General features: G+C 46.4%; 1 protein-coding gene across 1 annotated transcript in view; it reads left to right on the forward strand.

Moving 5' to 3' along the window:
• Window positions 1–16022, forward strand: part of ZMYND10 (zinc finger MYND-type containing 10) — a 1281921-nt gene that overhangs the window by 763879 nt on the left and 502020 nt on the right. The window contains exon 7 of the mRNA XM_069644108.1: window positions 11696–11796. Within this exon, the coding sequence (XP_069500209.1) occupies window positions 11696–11796 (101 nt within the window). The remainder of the gene's footprint in view (window positions 1–11695; window positions 11797–16022) is intronic.

Consider the following 16022-nt stretch of genomic DNA (forward strand, 5'->3'; position numbering starts at 1 on the left):
ATGGATCGCCCAACATGTCTCTCCGTTCTGATAGTAGAGTTACCAAAATATCATACCTTCTTAACCCAATTTTCTCAACTAAACTTGCAAAAGGTACTACCCCTGCAGCACTCCACACATCACCAATAGTCAAAACACCCCTCTGAACCCAACTTTTCCAATTCAGTACCTTATTATTAAACTGCAGACCAGGATTATGCCAAAGGGAAGCCTCTTCATAAAGATAAAGACCTTGTCCAGTTCCCACGATCCATGACGACAAAGCTTCTTTAGTAGCCAAAACCGCCTTCCAACACTACACCTTCTTAGGCAACTTTCCAAAAGAAAACAAACATTTAATATCATAAGGCAAAAACCGTTGTATCTCAATTTGTACCCACCACGGCATCTTGTTTAGAATTTCACCAGTGTAATCAGACACTTTCTTTAACAAAAAACCACTACCATAATTTTTCAACACCGGGTACCCAAAACCCCCATCTTTAACTTTCCGGCTTTCTTTATTGGTTTTTCACTTGTCTCCCTGCAATGTCGCTATACAAAGGTCTCTTGTTTAGAACCACATTTCTTATTGTCCTCCTCCTTGGAACTCTCTTGGGTTATTCATGAGCTCTTGTAGCTCATCCCAAACAGTCCTGGGTCATGTATTCTCTGTTTAATGGAAGGCTTATTCTGATCTTCTTTGAGATACTTTATCAAGGTTCTGGCATTTGATTTTAGGTCCCTCCCTTTCTGGGGTTTTAACTTTCCTTGGTTTTTGTATGATTTGATGGCAGTTAGGAACTCCCCTCTCATGGATTCTTCTTAAAGAGATCATATTTTCTTTTATATAGTTGCTTTGACTTAACTATATCTGAATGCCAATAGAAAGAGGACACATTCTTCATGGAGCGCAGTCCCAAAAAAGGCAGACAGGGTGTTTTGTCTAGGGAGTTCCTCATAGGAATGAGAGTCCTTGTCCCCTAAGGGGAGTCACGCCCAGTAAGGTCCCACTTGCCCAGACCCCTACGGAGGGTGTTGCGAAACAGTCTCACTTTCCTTGCCTCAAAAGGGGTGGCTCCCCCCCTTGGGAGAAGGGACGAATACTCCCAATTTGTCACATCACCTAAAACTCTTCCAGAGTGACTTAAGGGGCAGTTACCTGCCTGTAGAAACATTTCCTACATCCATCTTGCCCATGGGATAATGGCGTTGTATAAGAACTGAATAGATAGATCTTGGGTCCAGTGTGACTATTGACCAACATTTTAGCTTGCTCCTGAAGTGTTAAAGCCTTGTATTCCACTTCTGTGAATGCCTGATTACAATTTATGTGACACTATATATTTTTCCCTGGAAGTGTATTGTCCTGGTGCTGTCAGCCTAACTGTGTCTTGTCTGTTGGTGGACTATGGCTGTGGGTTTCTACATTTGTATTTCCTAATACTGTGTCCTGGAGGTTTACGGTCACAGTGACATATGTTTTAGCATCTGGGGTACTGCTATGACTATTAATACTGGGTGTCTTAATGTTGAGTTCTTCTTTCCTCCCACCACATGTCTCTGTATGGAAGGCACCTCTCACTAGGTAATGGGCCTACATTATAGTGTAGGAATGGGTTGGGCCTTTTATGACAAATGTCTGTTTTCATGTATACACCATGTTTTTTTATGTCTGTGTGTATTCTTTTGACTAACAGTATCTCTCTGTCCACCTACTTCCCTCCCACTCCCTGGAGTTAAGCCCGCCTGCTCCTCTGCCACACTACCTACCCATAGATAGGGTTGTCTTCCCTTTTTCAGTTCGAGGCACTGCCCACGTAAAGGTTAGTGGTTGTACAGTTCTTCGCTTCGGGCTGTACAAAAACTGTGTTAACACTGCAGTTGTGCACAAATACTGGCTTGTGTTTCCATCGCTAAAAATGTCATAGCCATGCAGATCCTGGCACGGGACTTGAAGAAGGGTGTAGTGCCCTATAGAGCATTGTTAGCGATGGAGTCCCAGGCAAAGTTGAAAGTTAAAAGTAACTGAGAGAATGATGTTGGTCTTCACTTGAAAAGAAGAAAGCATGGGACACTATACATGTTTAATAATTGCGATGAAGTCACAGGCAGGAGGCTAGATGATTGAGCAGGAGTGACCCTTCGAGCCATGGACTACCATTCGTTCTGTGTTGCAGGAACTGGAGGAGATATATGGTGGATCTCCCAAGGTCTCCCAGTCCCTCACTAGCCTCCTTTCTTGCCTAGGACCTTTGGGCAGAAGACTCCTTTATGGTATAGGCAAATGTAATCTTATAAGGGACACAGCAGAGTATGGGTAAAGGACCACACAGTCTACGGAATCACCATATTGGCCCTGTGAGCTTAATATTGTGTATAGTGATGCCAGGTATGAGGACCTCCTGCAGCCTTGCTTGCGGTGACCGGGACATGCCAGAAACCTGAAAACGTACTTGATTATCAAAGACGCGAAGCTCCAAAGTTACTTCAAACCACAGTAACTGTCGTTTGAGAGAATGAAACTATGTTGGGAGATGTAGGTAAAAGAACATTGGCTAATAGTGATGGGACGCAAGTACTTACCAAGCAGTCGTACTTGGCAAATATATAGGTCATATGAACAAGGGCCAATCGCCAGACACGATATCATGTTTCATACACCTGTACATGCTTGAGTAATTAGACTTCCCGAGCTCAGTGTTGGAATAAAAGGAGAGGTCAAGCTATCTGGGAGTTAGTAGTGCTCTTGACAAAGTGAGATTTGAAGCATGCTGGTGTGGAAAGGAGGCAAGCTGCAGAGAGTGAAGGAAAAGTGGCAGCGGTGGTGAGCAGAGCAGCGGGGGTGGTGGCGAGCAGAGCGGCAACATTGATGGCGTGCAGAGTGTCGGTGACCAGCAGAGCGGCAGTGGCGAGCAGAGCACCAGGGGCAAGCAGAGTGGTGGTGGTGGTGACGAGCAGAGCGGCGGCGGTGGAGAGAAGAGCAAAGATAGTGGAAACCAAAATGGAAGTGAAAGACAAGTGGAGGAGGATGATGGAAGAACAGAGAAGGGAGGAAAATAAGCAAAGAAGATGAAGGAGCAAAAGAGAAGAGTGGTTGTGGTGAAGAAAGGGAGTAGCATGGAGGCAACGGTTGGGACTGCAGTAGTGTGCTGAACTGTAGAGATGTTTGCAATATATTATGAAGATCACTCAGTGGTCTTATTCTTCCCCCTCACTCTGTTGGACACTGTGCCAAGCAGGGGTGTTGCTAGGTCTGGAAAAGACCCGGGGCTATGCTAATGTCAGGACTGTCGGGACTGGGGGCTAGCTAGCCTTTTGGCTGTAGCTCCTGAGATTCTATCCGGGGCTACAACCAAAAGACCAGGGGCTATAGCCCCCTTAGCCCCCCCCTAGCAACGCCTCTGGACTGCCAAGGCAAAATGGACAGTATTAGCTGAAAATTCATTGATTCATTGTTTTGTGTCAGTTATTGATTAATTATGTAAACGAAATGTCAAAACACTGGACAGCTAGGAAGGCACTAATTGTGGCATGTTGATCACATTGAGATGGTTGTTATGTTCTGCTGAACCTATTCTTGAATGCTGCTAATACCCCATAGTATGTAAGGCCGCTTTGGGCACACAAATATAATGAAATTCGTTATGCAATGTACTATTTTATATTTGTAATTAATTTGATCTTTTTGAAGTTTTTTTCTTTATTTTTTATTTTGTATTTGTGCACTTGGCTAATCTTAACCTTAGACACATAAATACACATGATAAATAAAATCCAACATCACAATAACAATTATCCATATCACAACTTACAGAAATATAAAATGTGCATGTTCTGAACACCATTTTTAAATCAGTTGCCTGCTCCCTTTGATTGATTTCGATGCCGAAAGGCAGCCTTTAAACTATTGCGCATCTGCAACCGCAGTATTACTTAAGACTCCGGATAAGGAGCTTACTCATTGCTTACTCCACGTTATTGTGTACCGGATTGGACAAGACTTCTTGCCTCAGAGGAAGAGCTACGCTCGAAACACGTGTCAGGCTGTCTAGAAAATGAATTAAAATGCAGTACAACTGTACTTCTTGGATCCCTTTTTTGTGTGGTGCAGTTCAACTTTTTACAATTGGTCTAACAAGGTTTTTCTGTTGAGTGCAGGGCAAGGCACTCACAATTTAACAGCTAACCGCTGCCGCATGCCATTTATTGACTTCACGGCGTAAGTGCTGGAACGCTCTGTGGCCTTCTTTGCTCACTTCTCTTTGCCACAGTCGCTTAAACTCAATAAAACAAAATAAAACCTTATATCAACAGCTAAACATCAACCGATAAAACCAAACATTCACGCCACACTTAAAGAGCGGCGGTTGTGATTACCAGGGATTCCGCTGAATATAATACTCCCCAAAACTGTTTGGAGCGAATAGAATCAAATGTAGACACAAATTTGGACTTGAATACCGATTTTGTATACAGTACATTTAACACCTGGTAATCTGTTAATACATGTCTAGTTGTCTCAGTTGATAGGTTGCAAAGCCGACAGCGTCCGTCTTCAACTGGATAATTTAGCCAACAGCCCAGATATTCCCTTGTGGGAAAAAGATTAAACCATAAGTAGGTAATACATCGCCTGAGCTTCTTTTCACTTAACTTTAAGTAGGAACGCAGGATGTTCGCCTTAAAGCTCTGCAGCCTAAGTTCACAATAACACTTCTTCTCCTGCAACTTTATTGATAGTTTATTTTTAAAGTGCCTGTACACACGTGCATTAGTCGCAGTAAGAACTTTGTCCCACTGAAGTGACCTTTTACGCAGTATACAGGAACCATTAGGCAGGAGTGACATTTGCTCAAATGTAAAAACAATGTTGTTCATATGGGGCATAACTGTGTCCCTCAGATTTTTGAAAAAAATATTTTTGCACGTAGGGTCCAGCCTTGTCGCCAGCAATCCCTTTAAGGAACTGTTTTCACTACGGCAGCCCCCAATTTCTCTGTATAGTTCACAGCGGAGGATTAGCCATCTCATGCCAATGAGTACACCCCTAGCTCGCTCCCAACAGCTTCCACCGTAAAGGGACACCCAGGATAGACAGGAGAATTTACCCCTATATGCGCTCCAGCCATTTTACATGGGACTCAGATAAAACCTCTAGGCCATACAGCAGGCCACACATTATACTAGTCACGTCTTCCAAATTTTAGTTGAGATGTTGTCTTCGTGAAGTATTTGTATTGGTACAGATTTTATGGGGAATCCTAAGTATATGTATTTGTTCATCACTTCCAAAGGAAGCTGACCCAGTTTCCAAATAAATGTATTGCTCCTGCTGGACTTGCTACTTATGATCAAAACCTTAGTTTTTGTTTTGTTTATAAGATGATTGGCTGCTGCATAGAGCCCAATGCCGTAATAGATCTCTGCAAACCAATAAGTGTTTAATCAATAAGCACAATGTCATCAGCATAAATCAGCCATGGCACCAGCTTACAACTTGTATGCGGTGGGGGGAAGCTTGCACTGAGGTAAATGCACTACACAAATCTGATATATGTAGATTGAATAGTAGAGGTGCCAAGGCGCACCCCTGCTTTAATCCTCTGTTTGTGTTTATTTTCCTAGTTGGGAATCCTTCCTGATTAAGTCAAGCAGAAACATGCGTATCTCTATGTCACAGCTTTATAAAATACAATAAAGCATGGTCCACTCCCCAGTCTCTCAATTTCTTCCAAGGTAAGGGGCGACAGACTGAGTTGGAGGCCCTAGAACAATCTACAAAACATAGATATAACTTTCGCTCTGATTCTTTCAGTGTTTCACCTATCTGGTAATGTAAGGCGCATAGGGTGGTAAACGTGTTATGCCCCCTTCTAAATCCTGTTTGGAATTTACTTAGCAGGTGGTTTTCATCCACCCACCGTGACGGGCGCTTTAACAATCTATCTACAATTATCTTAGAGCTGCAATCACTAATTGCAAGTAATCGATGGTTGCATGGGTCCTTTCTATCCCCACTCTTGTGTACCTGGTCTAGGATCGAATTTCCTCAAACTCTCCGGGATTCGGCCAATAGTCAGGATGTGGTGGAATAATTGTGCTAGTTGAGAAGCCCAAAACTGGGGGGTTTGCCTTGAGTTCCACATTTGCCACTGTCGGGACCGGGGGCCCTTGAGGGTTTCAAATTGTTAATTATGATTAAGATATCAGGATCCTAGCCGGAGGCCTTTTAAACATATCAACCTGCACCCTCATTATAAGTGTGCGGGTCGGAAACAACGGTGCTGATAAGCGTACCGGCACTGTTGTTTCCAGACCGGCACACTACAACTCTGCGGGCGGGTGCTGTCCCGCCCGGCAGGGTCAGATCTGCTGGGAGGGACGGCACCCACCCACAAAGTTTTCACAGGAGCACCAACACCATTGGCAATGGTGCCGGTGCTCCCGTGTCCCCATTCCCATAGAGTCCTGGCGGACTCTATGGGAATGGGGACTAATGAAGTTACCAGCACCTGATTTCCCGGTCGCCGGACTTGGAACAGCCCGGTGGCACCGGGACACCAAGCGCCAGTCATTTATTTACGAGTCCGGCGGCAATCCGCCAGTAGCTCCGTCAGGGTTACTGTTGGGCCCGTAATGAGGTCCACTCTCTCTTGGTATGGGGGCCCGGCCCAGTTGGTATCCTTTTAAGCCACTGCCCCAGATAATCTCCAATTAATTGAAAATTCCAATTATTCTTATTTAACCAATGTTCCCAAGCACCTGGATCTAGGGTGATAAAGGCTTAAATCTCCTTGACATTACTATCAGACCAAATAATTCTGTTACCCTGCACATTGGTCCTGCAATTGGGATCGGAATAGTTAGTAGCACGACTATAAAAAGGCCTCTATGTCCATGTAAGCTAATGGTCACTTGGTTGGGTTTGCAATACCACCACACTGCTGCAACTAATACAAAGTTCACAATCCACAAATATATTATCAACTACCGAAAAATACCTACCATTCAACCAAGTGCAGGGCAAGGGTAAGCCTTTCAATAATTTCATATTTAAACACACCAGATCAAACTCCATGCACCATTTCCCCCCACACAGAGTCCCCGCCACAGCCTTTGGAATCATATAATATGCTAATTCCTCAGTATCATAATCGTAAAAAAATGCTTTATTTTGAAATGTCAAGCGTACATTGGAATCGCCAGCAATAATCAAATTGCCAACAGGGCACTGATTAAACCATGCTTCTACTAACTGCTCCAACCTTTCTGATATGTTACTGGAGACCTGGGCCTTAGGGGGATTGTATACATTTGCAATTATCAAATCACTATAGGCAATGCTACCACTGGCGATGCACAGAGGTAGGATGTACGGGGAGGTATGTTCACTGTCAACGAGAGAAACAGTCTGCTGATTTCTTTACTCCCAAGGCCAGGCCTAACGAGTGATGCCCTCTCAAATTGGGGTGAGCAGGGCTACACATAACAGTATAACCATTCACTTAAAAGGGATCCAGGAGCCATGTCTCCTGGAGCATACAAATATCACTTGCTAAAAGTGGTGAGTCACCCAAGGGATTGTGTGAAGCTATCGTAGCTGCGGGTATTTCAGGAAAGCCAGGAATAGTGTACCAGTTTCCTTCAATACTGTTCACTTTAAAAGGTATGCAGCACCCAACTAGATACTTCCTTAACATCCCTTTTTGTGTGGTCTGCCGGTGCCCTCAAAATGGCCCGCACTATCTCAGAGGAGCCTTTGCTCTTCAGACTACTCTGTGTCTGTGGATCCAACAGTGCCTCATTAGGCCTTGGTATAAATGACGTGTGTTTATAGCATACTGTTAATTGGTACCACAAATTGCTAAGTTCCAAATGATAAGAACTCAACAACACCACCACCACCACCACTGCTGATGCAAACTCCAAAATCGTCCATTTGGTTGGGCTATCCCTCTTGGGTACCTCATTACCTGTGTGGGTAGCTCACACTGTGTGAACAGAGCATCCACTGAAGATGCCACCGCATTCAGGGTGGTCAAGGCACTGCTACTCTCTTGCCGGATGCGGTCGGCACAATGGTACTGCTCTGCATACTCACTCTCACTACTGGACAGACTGGAGGAACATTGAAAGGAAACCCCGCCCCCCCAAGTCCAGTGTTGCTGATACATGTTTCATTTGCATTATCGAGGTCAGAAGCAACCATTGTTGTGGGACCGATTATTTCATCTGCTTTTTGTTGCAGGCCCCGGCAGGGGTTCAAGAACAAGTCATTATTATCTATAGGGGGAGAGGCTATAGGTTTCCATTTGTTGAGCTTTCCACTTCGGATCACCCGAGACACTTGGGCGCCCACTGTCAAGTTCGCTCTACGTTTGGACTTGTTACATATCTCTGCTCCAGCAGAAGATTTTCAGTCTGTACTTTTCCTGCTTTTGTCTTCCCCGATTGTAGGCTGCTCCTTTGTAAGGTTATTGCTACCCTTTATCTCCGCTAGAATGTTCTTAGCGGCAAGAGTTGACCTTGGGCTCGGTGTAAGGGGGGTGACCATTGTACTACTTTCAGTGCGACTCAGACATTTGTTCTTAGTCATTTGCGCTGTGGCGGTCCGCAATCCATATTTGGGCAACTTTTGTTTAGGGATTGAATCACCCTGAATGCTTGAGGATTGAATGTAGTGGGGCGTATAAAAGTACTTGCCAGGTCCTAGCAACAGGCCTCCACTTAAGGAGCGCCACAAGCACGTTATTACTTAGCAAACCCCCCTGCCTCGATTCCGATGGAGCACAGTAATTGACCATGCACCCCAGTGTAGCAACCGACTTGCAAGAACTATCACCCAACTGTACAATATTCAGTGTTGTAGTTTTCCTTTCTCACTCACCGCCATCCAAGTCTCCTGGCGCCGTCGGCTGCAGCTCTGCCTCACGTTAACACCCTGGTGCTCTGCCTCACGTTAACACCCTGGAGCAAAATAGTGGCCACCAGTCTTGCCGGGATCAATGGGTACAAAGGGGCACATACTCAGTGTGGGCTTTGTATTTCGGGCCGGAGTATGCCTCTTCTCCTGCCCACACTAATCACTTAGCCCCACTTTGCTTTGCTTTGCTCTCGCAAGGTGTTTTTTTAGTTTTTTTAACCAATTTTTATTGAGATCTCGATTAACATGAGGCATGTATTACATCATACAAAATTTCATAAGAAAGTAACTGCATCACAACATCTAAATCTGCTTTTTTGTAAACGCATAACTGTTGAGCTTAATGCAGCCGTTCAATCAGTGAGTACAAATTGAAGATTAGAGCAGCGAAGAGAAGAAATAAAACACAAAGGCAAAGGGAAAGATAACACAGTGCCAGCATTCATGGTTTCAGGAGCTGTTTCAGAATAAGCGGCTGAAAAAACATCTGCTCTTTGTCTGCCACATAGTCCAAAAATGGTCCCCATATACATGAACACTTGGGCAATTTCCCCTCTGCTGTCGCCGTGATCTTTTCCATCCCAAACAGCTCCCAGACCTTCACTCACCAGTAGGACGTGTGTGGACCATTTACATCTTTCCAGAAACAAGCCCGGGTGTTTCGACCTGCTGTAAGCATATGCGAGATCAGTTCGGCCCTCGCACCGGTCATCTTGAATGACCCGTCCTCTGGGACATCTCCCAGTAATAGGACTTGTGGGTCCATGGGGTGCAAGGCGCCAGCGACTTCTTTGATTTTGGATAGATCCTCCAGCCAAAATGATTGTATGACTGGGCAATGCCACCACATATGAGCTAGGTCACCTCGTTCCCCACATCCATGCAGCATGTGTCAGGGTAGGTGGGATTCATCGCGTGTAGTTGCTGTGGGGACATGTACCCGCGGAAACCGAGTGTAAGCGCGCCCTCCTTTACAGTAGTTCAGCGTGAACTTTTCTGGGTTCTAGTCCTTATCTTCTGCCATGACTCCCCCCGAGATCTCCAAACCCAATTCCCTTTCCCATGCTACCATATAGGGGGGTTTCTGTTCTAGTGAGACACTTTCTAAGAGCCTATGAGCAGCGATGCAGCAGTGGGGTGAAACAGGAGCGGTCCGCTCTGTTAGTGGAGGGGGAATCAGCCCAGAATCAGGTAGGCGGGTCTCTGCCAGGACTGAACTGGGAGGGTGATACTGCTGAGAGGCCTGGGCTCTCTATCTAAAGCTTTTAATGAATTGGAAGTGTTATGATGGTCGTGTATCTTCACCAAATGTGTCAATGTCCTCCGTGCTGTGGTTAGTGGTGTGAGGAGTCCAAAGCGCTAGGCAGACCTGCCGTCAGGAGAGCCGTCGCTGGCAAACAGCTGCTCCTCTGTATGCTTACCACAAGATTCTATGTAGGCTTCCAGGGACTTGTGCCGACCTCACCTGGGCAGTATCAGTGAGGAAGGTTGCACGCAATGCGGGCCAGCATGCTCCATGCGCGCTTGTTCCTCTTCTTGCTGATAGATTTGTATCCATCAGCAGTGATTTTTGGATACCGAGGCTTGAGCCTCATTAGTCCATATTCTCGGATTGAGTATGTAGTCGTGGGTTTGTATTCTTCTTGGTCTGTGTGGTCTTGTCACAGTAGGGCCCACTTCATGGCTTTATTGGCCTCAGTGGGAGAATGTGAAGCGGGGGAGAGGGGAAACCAGGATTTTTGTCTCCTGGTCTCGGCACCCGCCATGCTTGCACCGCCTCTTCCCCAGCTCCAGTTCAGGTGCCGCCGGTGTTGCCCCTCCCCTCCAGGGTTGCTGGCACTGCTATAGGAGGGCAGGGGGGTTGCCTAGGACGCCGTCTCCCCATGGGCCCTCCCGCGTATCCGTGTGGCGCCTCCCGCTCCTCACCTCTCCGGCCAAGCAACGGCTGCCGGCGCCGCAGCTTGTAGGTACCCGATGCGAGCGTCAACGGTCCTCCTTTCCTCTTCTGCCAGTCAGGATCTGCAATGCCTTGTGGGGGCCATGACGGCAGGCGAGTCAACGCAGGCAGCTCGGGATCGGTCCTCTGCTGGGCTGTCTCCTCTACATCCCAGGGAGGCTTGTCACTGCTGGTTCAAGTGCGCGGGTAGCTATCTTGACAGCCCGAGCTCTCCCGTTATAGGGACCTTAAATCATCCTTCTGGGGCTTTTCACGCCCGAATTGCAGAGTCTGCATCGGCCCCTCGATCAGGGGTTCCACCAGCAGACATTGTGGATGGAACAAGGTGTTTTCCAAAGCCGGGAAGCGCAGGATCGGGCACCCTTACTCGGAGCTCACGGCCAACATGACTGCATGGCGTGCTGCCTAGCCACGCCCTCGCCAGGTGTTTCTATGTAAATTGCAGATTGCAACAATTAAAGGCAGCGTTCTCCTCACAAAGCAGAACAGCACAAGTAGATTAGTCACACTAATCCCTTGGCCCCACTTATTTTTTTGAAGGTAAGATTTCTCCCTTCCTTCTTTCTTAAACTCTTGTCCATTTCTGCATTTCATTAGCATTCCATATGTAGTTAAGTATTCTTATAATTGGTATCCATTAGAACATACAATGCAGTAATGCTCATAATTGTATTGAAAGTACATAAATTGCAAGTTTATAAAAGTACATTAAAAAAGGAATATGTTAATAGAATGTAACTTTTGAAGATACCTTTATTACTTCAAGTACATAATATTTTCTTTGTTATCCGTGTTTTTATACTGGTAGCTAAATATTTCTTTTTCATTCTCAGGTTACCCCTCAGTGGACTCAGTCGGTTGTTGAACACTCACAATGTGCCATGCCTTCTAGTACAACTAGTAGAGTATTGTCCATGGAGTCGTCTTGAGAAAGGTAAGCAGCTCTGCTTTATTGGCCAATCCTTTAACAGAATATGAGGTTGATGGATAAAGGCACATCCAAACTACATCTTTTAATCAGAGATTGATGTGCATTAACCAAATAACTAGATGGAAAATATGGGATCCTCTTTAAGGGAAAGTCTAACCCCTGTGAAGTAGAAATTTAATGATTTAGAGGCTGATTTAGAAACTGGAGTGTAGGTTTGTGTTGGGTGAAAAGCACTACAACCGCAAGGGGTATCAAAGTGCTGAGCTTCATAACAGATAGCCCGAGGGAAATAGTGTATTTTATAAATATACACTTTATAAATAGTGGGGTTAAAACAGTCATGTCTTCAGTTTTCTTCTTTTTTGATTAACATGTTACTTTAATTCGGTTGTACATGAAGGAAAACATAAAAGTAGCTTATAAACGTTCGGTACTCGGAGAGCGGCAAATTTGTTTTTATTTGGCTTTTTTGAAAGAATGATGGCTCCAAAGTCAACGTAACAATGGGTTTTATTTAAAGTACAGTGGATACAGACCCCCAGCACATCCTTACTCCAGGCTAGGACACTGCAACTGATAAAGAGCTAGCATTCAAGCCTACATTCTGGGTTACATCATTCTACTTATAACATCCCATGAAGAACACAGAATACATCATAATTAGGCTGTACGACAACCTTCTACATAACAAAATGGCAACATGAATAACTATATGCATAAGCATAATCATAACATATTTATAATGCCGGATCCCACAGGCATCAGGGCGCAAACAGATTTGCTAGAGGCAAACCGATCGTAGAAGGAGAAAAATGTGTTTATTTAAACAGGATTGTCTTCAAGCGTGTCCTGAAGATGTGCAAGTCTGGAATCATTCTTAGCTCCACAGGCAGCTTATTCCATGTAGCAGCAGCTAATACTGGAAAAGAGCGACCGTTACCTCTGGCTCTATTGATACGGCGACAACAGAGGAGCATTGTGCCACTTGACTTAGTGGTTCTTGTAGATTGTTTCTGTTGATGTCATGGCCACTGGTCATTGGCCAGTTACTTCACATCCTGCAGGGTCCCAATGGACCCAGTCTTGGCACCTTTGGCACCAAGCTCATTATAAAGTGTGCTTGGCACACAGACTGTTGAAGGCACGTGCAACTGGACAGGGCGGGGCCCTATCAATGCATGGAAGGCACATGCAGAAGGCAGGAGGAGTGGCAAGGTGGGGCCTCATGGTGGGGCCTAAAGGGAGGGGCTGGGGCCAGGCTATATAAGCCGGCCCGACCCGCATGCTGGCGCTTCGCGTTAGTCTGCTAGAGCAGCGTAACGCTTACCGCCGTTCAGAAGACCTTAACTGTTTCAGCACGTGTATCCTCAGACTCCGGAACCCTCCAGCATCTTACCTTGAGGTCAGCCACACCATCGCTTCACTTCTGCAGCTACGCGCGCATTTTACCTGAATCAGCCACACCATCGCTGGAAGCACTGCCACCGCTTTACTTCTGCAGCTACGCACGCATCTTACCTGAGTCAGCCGCCCCTTCGCTGGAAGCACTGCTATCGCTTCCCCTTCCGCAGCCACACGCATATCTTACCTGGATCTGCAGTCCCTCGCGGGTGCCGCCCGGCATGCTTACCATTCCAGAACTTCCATCAACACGGGATCTTCTTCCGACACACCATCCTCGCGGATCTTCATCTCCGGCCGCCTGTAGGAGTTCGGAAGCCGCCCATCAAACACTGATCAGCTGCATCTGCAAAGGGAAAGGAAACACAAGATTAGCACTTGCATAGACTTTCATACCCTAAGCAGCGAGCTTCAGGTAGAGACCACTTACCTCTGGTAGCTCCTCCGGAGTAGACGTTGTCATCATACGTTCCTGGGTCATCTTCATACCTAAGGGAGAGAGAAAGGACAATATAGGGTTACGGACAATAATCATGAAGGAAGATTAACACAATCAATACGAACAATAATCATAGTTACAAAACTTACCTTCAAGACGGAATGGTCGCAGCCGGTGTCTGGACCTTCACGCCAAGGACCAGTGACGCAATTATGTCCATCTACAGCGCCTCTGCTGGAAGAAAGCAGGATGGAGAGCTCATCTTTCAATCAAAGCAGGTGAGCCTGCATGGGCAAACTCTTGACCACAACCTTCTGGCACAAAGGGTTGAGGGGAATCCCAACATCACCATGCCATTTTCACCGTCTCTCATTCTCTCTCAAGAGCAGAACCAGTATCCTGGGTCCTCGATAATGCAGTGGCTCGGTGTTAAAAAGGATTTCTGAACTCTGACCAGGGGGGCAGAGGTTCAGAAGGCCAACCTAGTTTCTTGAAACAGGGTAACCTCTGGACAAGCCAGACCAATCAGGGTAGCTATGGCAGGTGGTCAAGACTAAGTCTCAGGAGGGGTGAGGGTGACTGAAGGACCCCATTGAGCACACTAAGCAAGGACACTTACAAATTACTCCAGACAGGTGTTATATAGAAAATAGACACATTTATTACAAGGCCTTTGTAACATAGACCATAGCAAAGAATCACAGTAACACTAAGTAAACCAATACATCACACTCAATATAATATATATAAAAGACCGAAATATGTCGACTACCTAGATGGGAAGGAAACAGGCAGTGCAGTTAATCTTTAGGAACAGTTCAACATCAGTTATTCATCTAAGAGGCAGTCCAAGCCCTAAGAGGAGGGGAGCCTTGTGCTCAATAGTACATGTAGTGCCAGCGCACACGGTTGTTCCAATGGAGAAAAATTGGGTCTCTTCAGGGGTCTCTAGCAGCTCGGGAAGGTGGATAAGGCAATAAAGAATATGTTCCCACTATTCAAGAAGGACCTCCACTTGAAGGCAGAGTCGGTTCGAAAGTTCGGGATGGAGTCGCTATTTCACAATAGCAGTGGACAGGAGAGGGGCAATGGGTTATTGCGCTAGCTGCCACCTGTTGGGGTATTGATTACTCACCGGTCCCTGATGCAAGGAGACAAACTTTGGCAGGTTAGTCCAATTCGGTTGCAGGTTCGAATGCAGCAAAAAGGACGTCTCAGCACCTTTTTAGTTCCTGAGATCCAGCAAGGATTCCCAAATGGGACTGTGGCGATTTCTCCGCTCCGGGTGGATGAATCACCCCAGTTTCACTGCAGCAGGCTCCAGGGGCAAGAGGGTAACAAATGCAGCAGACTTGCAAAGGACATTGCCGCAGCAGGGCAACACGGCAACCCCGTTTACTCCGGTCCAGGCACACTTGTCTCACTTCAGACCTGGGAATGCCAAGTGTACAAAATTCGGTGTGAGGGTGCCGTGGACACATAGCTAGCAGTATACCACATTTCGAGGGCCTCCTCGAAACAACAGCGGAGACAGAGCAAAGGTCCTGCGTAAGCTGGTCAGCCCACTGGTTGGCCCAGGGACACTTCCGAGAAAGCTTACTTGCAGGTTTTGGTGAAGGTGCCGAGAATAGTTGGTCCCACTATTCCAATAGGTCGAAGGGTCTTCGCAGACCTTCTAGGACAACCAGATGCAGAGGGGTCCCACGAGACGACAGCGGGCTCAGGGTGCCATACCTTCCAGCGGGTCACCAGCAGTTCCTCGACTCAGCTTCGTAGTTGCAGGATACTTGGATCCTATCCTTTGTTCAGTGAGAACTAAGGAGATCGACATGGTAGTGGTGTTTCCAACCTCCTCTTATCAAATGTTCCCCTCGCGCCAAAAAGGAGAGGGCCCAATGGGAGATCTGCTCACAAACACACACTCCGTACATGGAGCAATCACAGACCACGGTGGTCTCAGGCATTCAGGACACTCCAGACTCTCTGGCACCCAGCATGTGTATTGGGACCAGACATCCCAGCCCACATCCTGGAGGCACACACATAAGGCATGCAGAAGCCTGCGAAAGCATGGGGATTCGCGGGAAAGTGCATGACCAAATAAGGACTGACCTGGGTTGACTCAACCTGGGGAAGGTGAAGGGGCAAGATGGCCAAAGGACAGGACAAAGAACCTCATGGCATGACCATTTTGGAGCCAGGCCACCTATTCGTGCCAAACGCGGTTAACATGGCAGGAAAGGGTTAAAAATAATGCGAAATGATCGCTGCCACCAGTCCTGTCCCTGACACATCTGCATAGTTCATCAAAAGTCCACCGAGACTATCTAGGGCCTTTGGAAATGACTATAGACCCAAGTGTGCTGTATGGTAAGATACATTGCACACT

This window comes from Ambystoma mexicanum, chromosome 2p, assembly GCF_040938575.1.
Source record: "Ambystoma mexicanum isolate Mex_15411 chromosome 2p, UKY_AmexF1_1, whole genome shotgun sequence".
Classification (NCBI taxonomy): Eukaryota; Metazoa; Chordata; class Amphibia; order Caudata; family Ambystomatidae; genus Ambystoma; species Ambystoma mexicanum.